The sequence below is a fragment of the Naegleria gruberi genome (genome assembly GCF_000004985.1).
Source record: "Naegleria gruberi genomic scaffold NAEGRscaffold_1, whole genome shotgun sequence".
Classification (NCBI taxonomy): domain Eukaryota; phylum Heterolobosea; class Eutetramitea; order Acrasida; family Naegleriidae; genus Naegleria; species Naegleria gruberi.
In genome coordinates this window covers 175,605-194,118 of record NW_003163326.1, presented here as the reverse complement: position 1 = coordinate 194,118, position 18,514 = coordinate 175,605, and the positions used below count along the sequence as shown (strand labels likewise).

Genomic DNA, 18,514 nt, shown 5'->3' with positions numbered 1-18,514 from the left:
AGATATAAATTTTATTTGATTGCTTGATTTAGCTATTTACTGTGGTGGGGCACATTGACAAGTTGATTTACCACAACCTGCAGATGCAACCATGGCTGGGTCAGTATCTTTACATTGATTAATTGCTCTTCCTTCTTCAATGGCCACAAGACGTTCGTGAGCTATTCTGAGTTGTTTTGCATAGTGTTCATCACGAGGTACGCCACCTTCTCCTTTAAGTACCATATCAGAAAGGGCAAGGTAAGCCTCTTTTGATCCAGCAGAAGCAGCCTGTGTATACCTTTCGTAAGCTAGTCTGTGGCTCTTCTCAACATGGATGCCATGATAATGCATAACTCCCAAACAATACAATGCATTCTTATTCTTTCTTTCACCAGCAATAGTATAGAACTCGTAAGCCTTGGAATAGTCAACTGGATAGCCATTTTTACCATGGAAGTAACGATCACCCAAAACGAAAAGGGCATTTGGACTCTGTAATTGGATAGCTATTTTGAAATAGTATTCAGCCTTTTGTAAATCTTGTTGGCAATTTTCCCCGGTCAAATACATTAAATAAAGGTAGTGAGCTGCTTCATTGTGAGCTGAGTTAATTGCTTGATTTAGATATAGGATGGCTTTCTCTGTGTTTTGTGGTAAATTATATAATCCGTGATGGTATGCATGCCCTAAGAAATATGCAGCTTCCGAGGAGTTACAAAGGGTTGCACGTTCATAATATTCGATTGCCTTTGCTACATCTTTCTTAATTTCGAATAACTCTGTTGAATTTGGAGTGGTATGAATTTGATAGTCAGTAAAATCTTCAAAGCCAGGTTTTGGTACTTGAGATCTCATTCCCACCAGATAAACACTACCTAAGTTAAAAAGGGCTTGGCCACTATGTTGATTAGCTGCTAATTCCGCATAATGAATTGAAAATTTGAGATTTGAGGAAACTCCAGCCTTTCCTTCCAAATAAATTTTAGACATAATCAGTTGTGCATCTACATCACCTAAGTCAGCAGCCTTTTTTAAATATTCCACAGAGAATTTTTCATTCTCCTTTAGCTTGATATAAACAACATCCTTTGTAATTCCTGGATACTTTAGGTATTCTTCAGATGTTTTTTTTTGTTTTAACAATTCTTCTTTTCCTTGAGCTATTAAGTTCTTTTTCTTTCTGGACTTTTCATCTATATAAACAAAAGTACTTGTTTCCTTATCATACTCAGATCCATACATAAAACTCGAAGACTTGATATAATTGTACTTTTCTGGTTCTAACTCTTGTTCAGCTAAGTAGTTAAGTGCATTCATGAATGTAATTCCTACATGATAACAAGCCTCAGGATCGTCAAGTTTTGCAGAAGAGAGCATATAATAAAAACCCAAATGTGGATCTCTATCGATTTTCATCCATGGATAGAACTCTGAGTATATTGCACCTAAGGCCTTTAAAGCTTGGCTCTTAATGTATTTTATACGTTTGCCTTGTTCATCCAAAGTTTCTTCTTGAGGAATCGGTAATGAAGCAAGAATTTCCAAACTCTTTAATATTCTTAGCTTGACATCTTCTTGAAGAGGTTCAATAGTTAATTTAGGTTTTGGAGAATTTGAAGAGGATCTGTCGGTTGTGACGGAATTTTTAACTCTGTCCAGTGACATTAATTGCAATTGTTGCTTGTGTTTTTCTACTCTCTCAAAAAGTTGTACAATATCCACATTAACTAATTGGTCGTAAATTGATTCTAATATTTTAAATTTTTCTGGATTAATTGACAAGTTAACAAAATTAGAATGATATTGTTTTACACAAGGTTCCACATGAATAATAGGTAATTTACTAATACTCTTTCCGAAACTTGATTTTTTTGAGTACAAAACCAAGGTTGGCAAACGAGCTGAAATTGAGCGTGATACCCTTTGCATCATTTTTTATATTTAAAAAATTAAAATTAATAAATATTATTACATTGAACAATATCACAAAATTACGGAAGAAAGAATAAATATTTTCTTAAGTAAGGAACTTTGACTGAAATATTTATTAATAGGTTTTAATTTGGTTCCACTTCATATTCTTAGCTTGTTCCATTGGTCCATCAAAAAAATATTATTAGGAACTGATCAATGTATTGAATAATATGTCTCTGAATCAGGTTAGACTCTCACTTTCAAATGCTTTAAAATATGAGGATGATAAGAATTATGTAGAAGCGTTTGCTCAGTATTTGTGTTGTATTGATTTAATTACCTCTCAACTTAGACAATTAACTACTGGTGATAAATCGGAGAAGGGCACATCTTGGTCTGTTGATTTGGGTTCACAACAATTATTCTTCTTTGCTAGAGAATGCCTCTATAGGAGTGAATTAATTTTAAAGAATAGGAAAAGTTACTTTGGTGGTATTGATGATTCAAATGATGAGAGGGGAACCAATGAAGAAGACTCCACAATTTATCCCTCATTAGGAACACCTGTAGAATCATCCACTAAAAAGATTGGAAGTGGTGGCGGATTAATACTTGGCAATCAAGAGTTTGGTTTACACTCATCTTCATCATTCTCCGATTCTAACAGTAGTAGAATCAAAATATTTACAAAGAATGGATCATCCTTTTTCACTAATAATTCAACTTCCACACCACCAACCAGCTCAAACACTTCTTCCTCCAGCTCTCTTACTGTAACTAATAGTTCAAGTTATATCTTAGATAGATCACCCAGAGGAGATCGAACTTCTCTGACAAAACCTTTACCACCCACTAACGTTTCTGTAAACAATACTCCTTCCACTAATGAAAATTCAACAAGAAAAAGAACTCCCCCTCCTTTCAAAAGAAAGAGTTTATCAGAAGTGCCATCATTGTCCCTTCAAAGAGAATCACCTGAAAGACCAAAGCCAAAGGTTCCACCTAAAATTGTATCTAAGGACAATCTTCAAGATGAAAAAAGACTTTGTAAAACAGTTGAAGATGAAAAATCAGCAAAACCATCAGGATCAGTTAAACATCTTTCTGCTCTTTTTGAACAAGCTATGAATAACACAACCCCTGAAAAACCAGTACAAAAGGAACTGAAAAGTCAAACACCAACTTCTCAACAAAAATCCTCTCCTAACAGTAATGATCCATACAATCTCTCCATAAAGAGCACACCGGTCATACCTCCTCTTAATTTTCCGCCTCAACCAATACAACCAGTTAACCAATCAATGGATAGCGCAAAAGGCACACCAAAGTTTGAAGAAAAAAAGAACTTACAAAGATCTCAATCTGAATTCCAAGTAACTCAGAAAAAATCAAAGAGAAAGTCACTATCTCAAAGAATGATCAGCAATATTCAAAAAAGAGAGCTTACTAATAAGCTTTCAGATGAAGAACACAAATATTTCAATGCTGTATTTGGTTATATAGACGGACAAACAAAAGATAATGTTTTGGATATTCATGAATTTGTAAAGCATTTATCCTTGGTTGCGTTTGATAAGGAGTTTTTATTTGATTTTTCAGCACCATATCCAACAGTGAAGAAATCAAAAATTCTTAATAGTTTTGGAGGTAGAATTTTTAATGCATTTGATTCTAACAGGAGTGGATTAATAGAAATGTCAGATTTCAAAGAAAACCTTGCATTGTTATATTCTAACAATATTGTTGATGAACAAATATTATTTGGATTCAATATTATGGATAAGGAAGGAAATGGTAGTGTAACAAGACAAGAATTTAAATTGTTATTTCAACAAATATTTTCAATTCTGGAATATATGGGACTTTATGTTTCCAACTCGGCCTTAAGTCCTACTTCTCCTTCAAACTTTGTTCTAATAGGAACTAGTGAAACTCTTAATTATGCTGGTAGTGTAGCTGATAGAATTTTCAGCTGTATTACCAACAATGATTCTTTTACGGCTCAAGATTATTTGAAAGCAATCAAACAAAATCCCTTCTTAATACTTGGATTTTCACAATTTCCAATAGATTCAAATTTACAATCCAAATTAATGAAAAATCTTCCGAGAAATGGTGGGTATCCGGTTTTATTTGGCCATCCTTCATTTCATAAGGTTTTATCAATGATGTTAGGTATTAGAGCTGCACAGGAAAATAGATCTAACTTTTCAAATGACTATCTTTATATGAGAGATTTCAAATATACTTATTCTTTTGAGATCCCACTAGCAAAATTTTTGACATGCATCAAGCAAGATGGAGTTAGTGGTAATGATGAATCGACCAGGTACATTGATGAACATATCACATTTACAGATTTTGCTCCTCTAGTATTTAGAAATATTAGAGCAATATTTGGAGTTTCAGAGGAGGAATATGCTTTGTCTTTTGGGCCTGAAATGTTTATTAGTAATTTATTAGTAGGAAGATTAACCTCACTGAGTGAAAGACTAACTGATGGAAAAAGTGGAAATTTCTTCTTCTATACAAATAATGGTAGATTTTTATGTAAAACTATTTCTACATCAGAATTCGAAACAGCACTAGTATTTTTATCTCAGTATTATACTTATTTACATAGAAACAGGAATACACTCCTTACTAGAATATACGGTCTTCATAGAATTAATGATACCTACTTCATTGTAATGGGAAATGCTTTTGACACTCAATTACCTATTGACAAAATTTATGATTTGAAAGGAAGTACAATTGGTAGATTCAATTCATCTGGTGTTGGAATATTAAAAGATTTAAATTGGAAAGATTCTGAGCAATCTTTAAATTTAGGATCCAAGAAGGAGTGGTTCTTGAGACAGGTTGAGTCAGACACCAAATTTTTGGAGGCAAATGAAATAATAGATTATTCAATGCTTGTTGGTGTTCATGAAATCAACAAGTTACGAGAAAAACCAATTAATTATAATGATCCTTTCCATATTTCTCCTCCTCCAAGAACATTCTATCAAGAAGAATGTGGAGGTATGAGATCAAGCCTAGGAGATGAATATTATTTTGTTGGAATAATTGATATTTTGATTCAGTATGGCCTAAAAAAGAGAGGAGAAAACCTTATCAAAACTCTCTATTTTGGTGGTGAAAGTGGTGTGAGTGTGGTTGATCCAAACATGTATGCAGGGCGATTTTTCAATTTTATTAAAAGTATTACCGATTAATATTAAAAAAATAATAAAAAAATGAATTTATCTTCCCTTCCTGTAAATACAATAACCAACGAAATTAAAATTACAGGCTGTATTCAAGATGAACAAAAAGAAATACTAATCTCTAGATTAACATCAATCATCGGATCAAAACCAAAACCTTTTAAAGAGTGGATCAATGTTTACCGTACCAAATCATCCCTTCCTCCTGTTGTTTCTACTAATAGCAATATTTCTACATCAGAAGATGCCTCTATGATTTCTCTTTCTAAGAGTAAAGAAGTTGAATTTCATATTTTAGCTGATATTGTGGTAGAGAAGCTTAATCAAACAAAATCTATTGAACAAGTTATTTGGAGAGAAATTAAATCACTTGGAAAAATAGTTATTCCAAAGAAGGAGGCTCCTTTCAAATCTACTGTTAGAACTGTCACACTAAGTACAATATATGGAGGCAATCCACTTGTAATGTCGGAAATGATGGGTTGTGAGTAAGTAATTTATTTAATAATGTTAATGAAAATATTTGATTTAATAGTTTTTCTCATGAATATGTGAAAGAAGGAAACCGTTTTGTATCTAAAACTGGATATTTTGTAGACGTATTTGTTGTGAAAAAAGTGAAAAAGAGAGCTAATGTTACAACAAATTTTGATAAAAATCAACCAGAGCCTTTTGAAATACTCGATGCAGGATTATTAGCAGTTGAAGCATATTCTTATGCTCCACAATCTCAGGATGCGATCTATATTATGGAAAAAGAATTATTAACACTTGCAGATTCACTGGCTAATATTGAAGTGTATTTATTTAAGGATAATTAAAATGGATTTTAACCTAATCCAATACATTACTGGAATCTAAATTATTTTAAATAATGTATACAAATATGTCAAATTACCAAATAGACATTCTAAACAAATTGAAAAGAGTAGATGCATGGAGGAGGCTTGATATTAACAAGAATATAAAAATTATTCACTTTACAACTAAAACTTCTACGCCATAATATGAGCAGTAATTTAGATAGCTTCCGTTTTCCAAGTACCAACTTGGTGAATAATCCACAATCAAATGACTCGAATGAACCTGTTCAAGATAGTTTTCCCAATAATGATGCCGATTATCCTCTACCATCTCCAAGCACTTATCCTATAAGAAGAGCAAGCTTCATAGATCCTAACAGACTTTATTCAATAGATTTATCGAATGTAAGACCAGATGAAGACTTGACAGAGTTGGGAAGAAGATACAGTATGAATCCTTCTAAAATACCTCAACCTACCGAAACAGTTCCAACCTTTACAAGAAGATCTTCTGTTCTTTCTACCTTTCTTCCCAATCCTTCTCTGAATGTTGCAACAGCTCCTCAAGTAAGTGAGATTCCAAGGCTGTTTGAAGAAGTTAGGCAATCTATTGATATTATGCACGATGAAATTTCTAAAGGAAAGGATAAAGTCATTCATCGCCACCGAAAGCACAAGAAAAAGCATATTCAAAAAGCAAAAAAGAAAGCAGTAATTATTGAAGAGCATGAAATGAGTTCTGAAAAAGTTTGTGAATTATATAATACTTCTTTCAATATTGATAATCCACAATCTTCGTATGGGCTTTCAAAAGAAGTAGCAACCCAAAGACTCAAAATCAATGGACCAAATATTTTCACTCCACCAAAACGAGAAAAGTTTATTTGGAAAGTTATCGATCAATTAACAACCCTCTTCTCTTTACTAATGTTATTTGCTGGGTTATTGAGTTTCATTAATGTTGCCATTGACCGTACACCTGCCTCTTATCCAAATATATTTTTAGGGGCCATACTCTGGTTTGTGGTGGTTATGAACGCAACAATTACTCTATGGCAAGAACATAGCTCTGAAAAAGTTATTGCTGCCTTTTTAGCTTTACAAACAGCTAACTGTATGGTTATAAGAGAGGGAAATTTACAAAGAATAGATGTTTCAGAAGTTGTAGTCGGAGATTTGATTCATATTGAACCTGGCTCTAAAGTTCCAGCTGATTTAAGACTATTATTCGTAAATGGTTTGAAAATGGATAACAGTTCATTGACAGGAGAATCTGAGCCACAGTCCAGAACTGTTGAATCATCTTCTCATAATCCTTTAGAATCTTCAAATCTTGCATTCTTTGGAACTATTGTTGTTGAAGGGAGTGCAATTGGTATTGTTATTAGGACTGGTGGTCAAACAGTTATTGGCCAAATTGCTCTAATGGCCCAAGCTTCTCCCTTAAAAACACCTCTAAGAAGGCAAATAGACACTTTTGTAAGAACTTTAGGTTCTATGTCGCTAATTTTAGCTGTTGTATTTTTTGTGATTGGGCTTGCATTAGGAAATCCATGGTTTCAGTGTGTTCTTTTCAGTACTGGAATTATTGCTGCCAACATTCCACAAGGTTTGATTGCAACAATGACATTATGTTTGACAGTTTCTGCAAAGAGATTATCAGATATTAACGTATTGGTAAAGAAATTAGAGCATGTAGAAACATTGGGTGGTGTAAATGTAATTTGCTCTGATAAAACAGGCACCCTCACTCAGAACAGAATGACGGTTGTAGAACAGTGGTGTGATGGATCACTTTCAGATGTCTGTTATCAAAATAGAATGATGAAATCCAAACCAAACGTAGAATCACTCCCAAACTTTGCTAACATTGAAGAGGTAAATTTATCAACTCCACAAAAACTCATTAGATGTTCCGCACTCTGTTCCAAGACCATTTTCGTTGAATCTGAAGAGAATTTAAACAAACCAATCCTAGACAGGGAATGCATTGGAGATGCATCAGAAATAGCACTTGTAAAATTTGTAGAAACAAGATCAGAGTATGCCAGCTTAATGGATATTAGAAATGGTTTTCCAAAACTTTATGAAATTCCCTTCAATTCAAAGAACAAGTGGATGCTCACCATTCACTCTTGTCAAGGTCAATGTTTTGATAATGCGAACTCACTAATGCTGTTGAAAGGAGCACCAGAGAGAGTATTGGAAAAATGTGATTCCATTTATTTGAATAGTCAGGCAATATCCATCAATGATGATTTAAGACAACACTTTCAAGATGCCTACTCTTTTTTTGCCAGTAAGGGACAACGTGTATTAGGATTAGCTCAAAGATTTACCACCACTGATTTAGTAAATCAAGTAAAAGAGAGAGAAGAAACAGGTACAGTTAAGATTGGAGGAGATCCTACCGGTAGTACTATTGCAGTTTCTGATGATACTAACCAACAATTACCTTTAAATGGGTTTACATTTATAGGGCTTGTGGGATTGACTGACCCACCAAAAGTTGGAGTTACAGATGCTATTACCAAATGTAAACATGCAGGTAAGTGAATTCATTATGAAAATTTGTAATTAATTTCTTTTAGGGATTCAAGTTGTAATGGTAACAGGTGACCATCCCACAACTGCCAAAGCAATAGCAAAACAGGTTGGTATTCTTGAATCAAATAGTAAAACGAGAGATGACATTGCTGCTGAGGAGGGTTTTCCACCAGAAATAATTGAGTACAAAAGACCAGATGTTGATGCAGTGGTTCTTAATGGAGAGGAAATAGATAAATTAAAAGACATAGAATGGAAATATATTTTGAAGAAAAAGCAGATTGTATTTTCTAGAACCTCTCCTCAACAAAAATTGGTCATTGTTAGCAAATTTCAAGAAGCTGGAAATTGTGTTGCAGTTACTGGGGACGGTGTAAATGATTCACCAGCACTAAAAAAGGCAGATATTGGCATTGCTATGAATATATCTGGTTCAGACGTTTCAAAAGAAGCTGCTGCCATTATTTTAATGGATGACAATTTTGCCTCAATTGTAAATGGAGTAGAGGAAGGAAGATTGATTTTTGATAACCTGAAAAAGAGTATTAGTTATACTCTTATTCATTTACTCCCAGAACTTTGTGGAATACTTGTAATAATTATTGGAATGCCTCCAGCAATAACTGGTTTATTAGTGTTGTGCATAGACCTCGGTACTGAGTTGGTGGCAGCAATTAGTTTATCGTATGAGACAAAAGAGAGCGACATTATGACAGTTCCTCCAAGACCAAAATCAGAGCTTCTTGTTGGTGTGAGAGTACTTTCATTTTCATATATGCAGGTTGGTGTTATTGAAACATTGGCCGCCTTTACCTCCTTCTTCTTTGCTTTGGCCTACTATGGAATTCCTCCTCATTACCTATTTAGAAGTGTACCTGGCTTTTTTTCTCTTTCGACTACCCAATACTTGTATATTGCAGAAACAGGGCTTTTTCTATCTCCATCTGCCCAATGGAATATTCTAGCAACAGCCCAAACGGCTTACTTCCTTGCAATAGTTGTTTGTCAATGGTTTGCTTTAGTAAGCTCTAGAACCAGAAGAACATCTTTACTTATGCAAGGAATGTTTAGTAATTTGGCCATTTACATGGGAATAATATTTTCTGTATGCATAGCTTGTATTGCTATTTATGTACCTTTTATTGGTGATTATATTTTTGGAACAAGAAATATGATTTGGTTGTTTTGGCTACTTCCAGTATTTTATGGTATTCTAATACTTTTATACGATGAGTACAGGAAATTATTGATAAGAGAGTTGCACTTTTACCACTTACTGTGGTAGCTTAAGAAATGTGATAATAAAGGTCTATGATCACAAAGATCAGCTTTAAAAATCCAGGTCATCATCATCAAAATCCTTAGCGTTACTACCAGATGTTACAGTCACAGCTGGAACGGGTGTTACTGATTTGCTGGTTCTCTCTGTTGGAGCTGAAGAAATATTTCTTGGTCTTGCAATAATATTGTCAATATCTGAATCTGAAGTATCTTCATTCAAAATATTCTTATTAAGTTTAGCGAACGATGTTGGATTGAAAGCACTGACACTTGTTATGAGTCTTGTTGATTTTTTAAATTTGTTATTTGCAGCTGAACTAAGAGGTCTTGTCACTTGCGTTAATGGTTTATCAAATATATTGTCTTCCTCACTGTCATCCAAAATTGATTTTTTAGGGACCTCCTTGGCTTCTGGTTCTCTTGTTTTTTCCATAGAACTTTAAAACATTAATTGCAATAATACAGTAAGTTACTTACTTCTTTTTTGGTTGTTCGAGTGTTGTTGTGTCAGGAATAGTAGTGTTGGATTTTTTGGTTGAAATATAAGTTTTCAGCAGGGTCTTTGTTTTGTTTTTAGCTTCAGTTGTGTTCTTACTTGGTGGAAGGGTTTTGCAAATTGATTCAGAAAACACTTTCAGTAAGGGCTCTCTCCACTTGGGTTCCAACTTTGACAAGTTGGAAACATGTGTTATTATTAATCGCCAAACTTCTAAGCCAAATGAATTCAAATACTTCGAAAGTTGTTCAATTTCATACTCAGTGTCTTTTTCTAAATATTCATCCAATATTTCAACACTTATTAATGGTGATGGGAGATACTGTATTATATCTAAACAAGCCACGCACTTCATGACTGGCTCAATTTCTTTCTTGGATGATTCAATATTCAGTACTCTATTTTTCCCATTTATCTTTGGGCAGTTTGAGTATACCAACGTTTCTTGACTCTCCTTATTTTCCAGCTTGTAGTTTAAGGACATTTTGTTGTACCTTTCTTTTTGTTCTTTAAGGTGATTTTCTAACTCTAGCATGTAAGAAGACAGAGTTGTAACCAGTTTTGATTGGTTTAACTTTTTGACTCTTTGTTGGACCATATTGTCTCCTTCTTTGTCTTGTGCATTTGAATCATTTTCAGAGGATGATTCAGTCTCCTCTGATTTTTCTTCTTCCTTCTTCTTCCCATTAAATTTGAATGCTGCAGAAAAGAAACTTTTGATCTTTTTCGTTTTTGAATCACCTTCCTTGTGTTCTACTGGATCTTTTTCTGGATCTTTTTTAGTTTCAATTTCCTTCTTTTTTTCAATAACAGGATTTGGAGGGGGTGTAGATTTTGTTGGGGAGATTGAGGTTGCTTGTTGGTTTGCAAAGGTTTGGTTTGTTCTATTTTGTTGTGGTGAAGTACTTGTAAAGGATTTAGGAGACTGAATTTTAACAAAGTTATTATTCTTTGTTTCTTCTGGAGTGATAACTATGTTCTTTGGGCTTGATGGTTTTATCATTGATGAGATGGGAGAAGTCTTGTCATCCTTCTTACTCAAAGCTGAAACCAACATTGGTTTTTTGATAGATTCCAAGAATGATTTGGTGATGTCATCACTCTCAGATTCCCTATCTTCAATTGATCCAATGCTATCTCCAAGCACGTCCTTTGTCGTCTGGGACACAGGAGTTGGTTTTATTTCCTCCTCCCTGACCTCGTGCTTAATTTCTTTGTAATCTTCTCGTGCTGGCTTAATTTCTTTGAACTCTTCCTGTCTATAATTTTTTTCAACACAATTTTCCCTCATTGGTTGAGTAATTGGGGTTTGTTGCTGGGTTTGATGTTTTGGCTTTTGTGTTTGAGACATTTCGGGTTTCTTCTTGTCAACAGTTTGTTTTTTCTGCCATTCTTTAAATTTTGCAAAACTGTTTGGATTATGCTTTTCTTCAAAGCTGCTATATCCGTCATTATAGTATAATTCATCAACAGGTTTTTGAACTTGTTGAGATTGTATTTCAAACGATTCTTGAGACACAAATTTTTCTCTAGCAGCAATTCCAATTTTTCCTTCGTACACTTCTTCGACAAGACCTGTTAAGGTTGTTAAAATTAAAGATGTTTCCAGTTTCTTCTTACCTTTGTATTTAATATCTTTACCGTCAACAGCTTCTAATTTCCTCTTTTCTTCTTTCTCCAAATATCTTTTTGACGCATCAACGGATGTTTGTTCAACAGCTCTTTGGATTTTTCTCTCTCCTTCAAGAATAGCCTTTCTTTCTGCCTCCCTCTCAATAGCCTCTTTTTTTGATATTTCTTTTGTTACAATGAGCTCTTTAATTTTTTCTTGAAGATCATTATTAACTTTCTTTTCTCTTTCCCATTCCAATGTAGACTCCCTCAATTTCCTTCTCTCAATTTCAATTTCCTCTTCTGTCTTTCTGATTTGTTTGAGTTTTTGGTGTCTCCCCAATTCCTCATATTCCTTTACTCTGTCCTGGAAGGATTGTAAAAATTGTTTCTTTTGAGTGTAAGAAATTTGAGAAATTATTCCTTACCTTTGCAACCTCTAACTTGACTTTTGACTTTACAAGGTTGTTTGAGTTTGATACTGAGACGCTTTGTAGAAGATCATCTGCTTTGTTCACCAAAAGTTTGTTCCTAATTTTACTCTTTTCCAAATTGTCTTCCACCTTTTTCAAAAGTCTCTTATAATAATCAGATCTATGTTGCTCCAATCCTTCCTCTGAGTGATATCGTAAATCAATCCTGTGTTCAATTAATTCTCTCTTCCTTAGTCTGAATAATAAGTATTACATTAATTGATTACACTTACATCTCCAATCTTTCCTTCTCCAATAATTGCCACCTTTCCGAGGTTATCATGAATTGCTTTTCCTTGAGTACGTCCATTTTTTAATCTAATGTATTTTTTATCTAAACTGATTTGTATGTAGATTTGGCGGTAATTGGATAAACGATTTTTTCCCGCCAAAATTGTACATATTCATCAGTAAACAACAAAAAAAATGTCTTTTGTATCAAAGGTTAAATGTACGGATCTTGGTGAGGAAAAGGAAAAAATTACGATTGAGGATTTCTTTTCAGAAGTAATTTTCAGATTACTTCAAGAAAAGCCTAAAAATCCATTCTCTAAAATTGAACAATTTTGTAATTTAGTAAAGGAAGGAAGCTTCGTTCCTGCAAAGGAAAGATCAGCCTTTGAACGTTTAACAAAACTGTACAAACCATGGATGGGAGTAGATGATGAAAATATTTTGGAAAAGGATTTCAAGAGATCCGAACAATACCTTGCCCTTATAAATCCACCAATAAAGCCAAAGAAAAAAACAGATGAAGATGTAGACAACACAGAAGAAGGGGAGGAAGGATTGGATACACTCAAAATGTCTGATATTCTCTATGAAGGAAAATTATTCAGGGATGTAGGTATTGGAATTGGAGAAATGGAACTCATCCGGTTATTGGTTTCAATGAAATCAGTTGTTTCATCAAACAATGACATAGATTCCATTCGTTTCTTTGGCAAAATACTGGGAATAGAGAAAAATTATTACATACTAGAGACAGAACAAACTAAGAAGACTGATGAACCAGAACAAGACAATGATGAAAATGAAAAAAAGGAAAATGGAATTCCACCCGAAACTGATGGAACAAACAAATACATTTACTATGTATCAAATAATGTTGGCGGAAATGCTGATACTTGGACAAGACTTCCAGATTCAAACCCAGAGAGCATTAACAGAAGCAGAAAAATCAAAAAGTTTTTTACTGGAAGATTGGACCAACAAGTTTTGTCACACCCTCCATTCAAAGGCACAGAAATGGAACTATTGAGATGTCAGATTGCAAGAATCTCTCACTCTTGCATCCTAGCTCCATTGGGAAGAATGAAGCTTAGCGCAGATGAAGACGAGGTAGATCCAGAATTGAATCTTCCACCTAATTTAACTATTGCAAATGAAACCCTTGCTGCTATTGAACAAAATACTGAATTTGAAGAGCAATTGGCAAAGCTAGATATTTCTAAACATAACAGTTGGGTTAACCTTCTTCCACCGATACTAAGAAAACAAGGAAGATGTTCATTCTTCTGGACTTCTGAGGAAAAAGAAAACCCAGACTTTGATCAATTGAAGAAAACAGTTGAAAGAATACCTAAACCATTATCCTCAATTTCAAAAGAAAATTGGACAATAAGATCATCACATCAAAGTCTTGATAATGAGGTTATTTGTCTTTCAAATAGATTATGGAATGGTGCCTTTACGGTTGGTTACAAGAGGAACTCGAAAGATATGGTATTTTCCAATGTTTACATTGGTTACGGTTATAAGGGTGGCGCATTCTCTCCACAGTTCTTACTTCCAATATTGAACGAATATGAAGAAGTGAAATTATGCCAACAATTAGATCCAACAATAGAAGACATGAAAAAGTTTATCCCTCCAAAGAAGGACGAACCACAAGATAACGATGAAGAATAATAATTTGTAAATAATAATAACAATTAAATTTTTTAATTAGAAAAAATTGACGGTTTCATCTGTCCGGAACCAACTGCTCTAATAAAATGGTGGGTGAGACAGATAAGAAATCAAAGAAAAAGAAGGACAAGGTTAAAACTATAGGCAACAAATATGTAGGTTAATGATATTAGTATGTTGTTAATAGTGTTATTAAAAGAGATTGGGAGAGGTATTAGGTAGAGGTGGTTTTGGCGTTGTTTATAAAGCCTACAATACGGACACTGGTGAATTTGTTGCTGTAAAAAGAATAACGGTCAAGAAATGTTCAAAAGAACAAATAGAAACAATTCATGTACGTTTTAATTATTATTATCATGATCCGATCTCTATGTGCAGACCGAAATCAATTTGTTGAAAAAGTTAAAACATAATAGAATAGTAAGATATGTGGATCATATACCCTCTAAGAGTAAATTATATATTGTGATTGAGTTTGTGGAAACTGGTTCATTGTTGGATATTGTACAAAAATATGGTAATATGAAGGAAAATGTTGTTTGCAAATATGTTGCTCAAGTATTGGAAGGTTTGCAATACCTACACTCTGAAGGTGTTATTCACAGAGATATTAAAGGTGCAAACATTCTAACAACAAAGGAAGGTGACATTAAACTAGCAGACTTGTAAGTGAAAACTATTTAATTCCTTTGTAATAACTTTTCATAGTGGTGTGGCTGCAACTTTAGCAGATGTGGATGACAATCCTGTTGGTACACCGTATTGGAGTAAGTAAAACTTTTGATCGTCTTTTATTTTAACCTTTAATAGTGGCTCCCGAAATTATTGAAATGAACCCTTCCACACCTGCTTCTGATATTTGGAGTTTGGGTGCTACTGTTATTGAACTTTTAAATGGAGAACCTCCATATTTTAATTTGGATGCCATGCCTGCATTGTATAGAATTGTGCAAGATCAACATCCTCCACTACCAACAGGTATCTCAGCGGAATGTGAAGACTTTTTAATGGATTGTTTTAAAAAGCATCCAACATCAAGAAAAACAGCTGAACAACTGTTACAACATCCTTGGATTTTACAAGGAAAAAAGCAAACACAACCAACACCAGTTACAACCAAAGAAAAGGAAGGCGAAATCAAGACAACACAACTCGAAAAATATAATGAAGATGAAGAAGAGGATAATTTTGATTTTGGAGATGATGATGATGGACTTGCTTTAAAAATCGGAAACAAGCTTAAATCTCCTAGAGAGGATAATCCTTTTGATGATGATGACGATGTAAATCCTTTCTCAAATATGGTTAACATAGCTCCAAAGGATAAAGAAAAATTCCTTCCAAAACCATTCTTTCCAGGAGGAAATAGTAAGAAAAATTTATCAATCTATGTTGAAGATGACGATGATGAATGGGAGGATGATTTGGATCCATGGGATGGAAAAGGAGACAAGAATTCTACTGAAGATTTATTTGCAAAAATGCAAAAAGTTCAAGGAAGAGCAGAGGAAGCAATTGAGGATGATCTATTCTTCCAAGATACATTTGAAGATATTTTTGATGATATGGACAAACAAAATGATGATGAACTATTAAAACCAGAGAAGGATTTTAACATGCTTTTGGAAAAATTTCAACAGGATGTAATGACAGAAGACTTGTTTGTTGTGCAATGTGAAAAACTTATTTCCATACTTACAGAGTTCGCTAGATTAAAGTGTAGAGTGAAATCAGTTGTTCCAATACCATTTGTAGAACTTCTCTCAATGTCTCAACAGTATTCTTCATCATACAAAACTATAGAGGCAGCCCTAAAGCTCATCAACCAATTCATTCTAGAGGATGATATTGCCTGGTTTCAAGAGAGTATTCACTTTAAAGAGACTTTGTGTTTAGTTGGTATACTTCCAAATATTATGCAATTTTGCCACAAAAACTATCCATATGCTGTTAGATATCAAGCTGGATCGTTTATTAGAAGTATTTTCAAGACTAGCCATTTTACAGTGAGAATGTTTATTGGATGTCAAGGAATTAGAGTACTTGTTGACTTGTTGGCCCATGACAATGATCGTCTTGAAGATGGTATAGAATTAGTTTACGAAACAATAGAGAATATTGAACAAGTTTTTGATTTACCTCAAGAAGCTATCAAAACTCCAAAGAATGATTTTTGCAGATTATTCTCCAAAAACGGGTTAATGCCAAGACTAAGCGAAGTTTTGTTATTACTTGTGAAAAGATTTTCTCTTAACACCAATGATGTGGTTACCAAAAAGTATTTGGACAAGACAATATCGCTTCTCTTGCTATTCTCAAATATGGATTCAGTAGTCAGAGCACATATGGCAGAAGTTGCTTCTCTCAAGAGAATTTTACAATCTTTCTCTACTCTCGATACAAACAATGAGGATCAGAAAGAATTCAAGCTAAGCCTAGCTATTGTAACAAAAAATCTCGCTACCTATCCTGTCACATTTGAATCATTTGAAAAAGCTGATGGTATTCCAGTCCTTGTAAAAATATTAGCCGAAAGAGATGCTTCCATAGGTAACCAAATGATAACAGCCATACTCCACCTTACTCGCTTTAACAAAAAACGTCAAATCATTGCTGTGGAAGCTGGTATTGTTCCTGAGATACAATATTTTATCAGTAATGATAGTATTTTAAAAACCTTTGCTGTTGACATGTTATGTGAAATTGTAAGAGTGAACGTTCCAAGCGTAAGAAAAGAGTTGAAAGATAGCAAAATGTTAGAGTTCTACATCAAAGTATTAGGAGTACAAAATTGGCAACTTAAAGCTATGGAGTCTTTGAGCAAATGGTTAAATGAAGACAAGGAACGTGTAGAATCTGTTCTTGCCAAATCAGAGAATATTAACAAACTAGTAGACGTGTTTTGTAGCGCACCCTCTCGTTTTGTTTCGTCTCCTCTTCTTAGTATAATATCAAGCTCTGTCAAATTAAGCAAGGCTTTAAGTCAATCTAACGAGTTCATTACCAAAGTTGTAAAACATGCCCTTCTTCAACCCCATTCTGACAAAAAAGTACGATCTGATCAACTTAAGATTGTGCAAAGCTTATACAAATGGTGTGAAAATCCTAAGATTATGACAACCGAACTTTATTCTGTAATCTTCCGCATTAGAGAAACTGAAAGCTCTATGCTTATCAAAGATTTGGCTGATGACCTTATTAAGGCCTTTGAAGCAAACCTTAAAGTGTAAATTTATCCAATAAATTATTATTATCCATGTTTAGCTGTTTGGTAAATATCAAGAAATGTGATTACAAGCACAGAAATTACTGCTACCATGAATGATGTAATGCCAATCCAGTGCAACCTTGAAAGTGTTTTTTTTTCAATATTTGATGATTCAACGATTTCTTTCTTGTAATCTATCAGGTTTTGCTGTTCAAAATTTGGTAACAGTGTTTCTGGTATTATTTCTCTTTTGTCACTTTCGTTAGAAATGATATCCTGAAGAGGTAAATCGGAAGACACTATGTTCTTATCAATAATTTGATTTTCTCCTGTTTTGTCAGCACTATCTGTCATGTTTTCATCTTCTAATATTTCTCTGTTATCTCTTTCATTGGGAGGATTAACTATTGATTGAGCATCATTAAATAATTGTCGAGAATCTATAGCATATTTTGGAGGTTTTTTGAATTTATCTTCTTTGGCCCATGGGTTAATATCTCTTTCAGATAGGAATAATTCTTCAGAATCAGAATTAGGATCAGCTAGTGACAATTTAGAAAAATCTTCATCCTCAATTTCTGAATTACTTTCATGAGAACCCACTTGTTCCTCTACTTGTTGATATTGCTTTTGAAGATACCTCTCCTCCACATACCTTTCAAAATCTTGTTCATCCCCCATACCCATTTCAATTGTTTGAGAATTGATTTTAAGAATTTTCTACAAAATCTAGATTTGAAAAATATTCATTTACTTACCATCAATGTTAACACAGAAATGATGGCTATAAAAAAGAGTTTAAATGTAATAAATTTGAAGGAAAGGAAAGTAAGTAAAACAATTAGGATCTTATAAATTTGAGTAAAAATCAACAAGTTGAATACATACACAAAATCCAATACTGTGACCACATATTGTACATCCAAAAATTGTTGCCAATAAGAATACTAATTGTGTAATATAGAGTTTGAATTCAGCTTGTTCTATTGACATTCTAAATAAACTTTTACACTTTTCACCACCAATCAATAATAGTATAATATGTAACAAGTTCATCAAAAAGAAGGAATAAATAGAAA

At 33.7% G+C, this 18,514-nt stretch overlaps 7 protein-coding genes across 7 annotated transcripts; 4 read left to right on the top strand and 3 right to left on the bottom strand.

Moving 5' to 3' along the window:
• On the bottom strand, window positions 1-1,647 carry NAEGRDRAFT_77682 (TPR repeat protein; the record flags this gene model as incomplete). The annotated part of the gene is made up of 1 exon (XM_002682992.1): window positions 1-1,647. One exon carries the CDS (start codon window positions 1,645-1,647, stop codon window positions 37-39), a length of 1,611 nt encoding a protein of 536 aa, XP_002683038.1. The 3' UTR covers window positions 1-36.
• A 450-nt stretch (window positions 1,648-2,097) lies between these two features.
• NAEGRDRAFT_77681 (phosphatidylinositol-4-phosphate 5-kinase) lies at window positions 2,098-5,115 on the top strand. The gene has a single exon (XM_002683340.1). It carries the CDS (start codon window positions 2,127-2,129, stop codon window positions 5,112-5,114), a length of 2,988 nt encoding a protein of 995 aa, XP_002683386.1. The 5' UTR covers window positions 2,098-2,126; the 3' UTR covers window position 5,115.
• Window positions 5,116-5,357: 242 nt separating this feature from the next.
• Window positions 5,358-5,926, top strand: NAEGRDRAFT_61142 (uncharacterized protein; the record flags this gene model as incomplete). The annotated part of the gene is made up of 2 exons (XM_002683339.1): window positions 5,358-5,593; window positions 5,641-5,926. 2 exons carry the CDS (start codon window positions 5,358-5,360, stop codon window positions 5,924-5,926), a joined length of 522 nt encoding a protein of 173 aa, XP_002683385.1.
• A 4,283-nt stretch (window positions 5,927-10,209) lies between these two features.
• Window positions 10,210-12,626, bottom strand: NAEGRDRAFT_61140 (uncharacterized protein; the record flags this gene model as incomplete). Its single annotated transcript, XM_002682991.1, has 3 exons — window positions 10,210-12,234; window positions 12,272-12,512; window positions 12,550-12,626. The coding sequence occupies 3 exons, from the start codon at window positions 12,624-12,626 to the stop codon at window positions 10,210-10,212; spliced, it is 2,343 nt and encodes a 780-aa protein (XP_002683037.1).
• Window positions 12,627-12,742: 116 nt separating this feature from the next.
• NAEGRDRAFT_44954 (uncharacterized protein) lies at window positions 12,743-14,227 on the top strand (the record flags this gene model as incomplete). Its single annotated transcript, XM_002683338.1, has 1 exon — window positions 12,743-14,227. One exon carries the CDS (start codon window positions 12,743-12,745, stop codon window positions 14,225-14,227), a length of 1,485 nt encoding a protein of 494 aa, XP_002683384.1.
• An 86-nt stretch (window positions 14,228-14,313) lies between these two features.
• Window positions 14,314-17,489, top strand: NAEGRDRAFT_77679 (serine/threonine kinase; the record flags this gene model as incomplete). Its single annotated transcript, XM_002683337.1, has 5 exons — window positions 14,314-14,382; window positions 14,427-14,561; window positions 14,606-14,892; window positions 14,936-14,994; window positions 15,038-17,489. The coding sequence occupies 5 exons, from the start codon at window positions 14,314-14,316 to the stop codon at window positions 17,455-17,457; spliced, it is 2,970 nt and encodes a 989-aa protein (XP_002683383.1). The 3' UTR covers window positions 17,458-17,489.
• Window positions 17,478-18,122, bottom strand: NAEGRDRAFT_61137 (uncharacterized protein; the record flags this gene model as incomplete). The annotated part of the gene is made up of 1 exon (XM_002682990.1): window positions 17,478-18,122. One exon carries the CDS (start codon window positions 18,120-18,122, stop codon window positions 17,478-17,480), a length of 645 nt encoding a protein of 214 aa, XP_002683036.1.
• Window positions 18,123-18,514: the final 392 nt, after the last annotated feature.

Bases quoted from the DNA above. Each gene is read 5' to 3' on its own strand.
- NAEGRDRAFT_77681 (XM_002683340.1), top strand. From the start codon at position 2,127: ATGTCTCTGAATCAGGTTAGACTCTCACTTTCAAATGCTTTAAAATAT.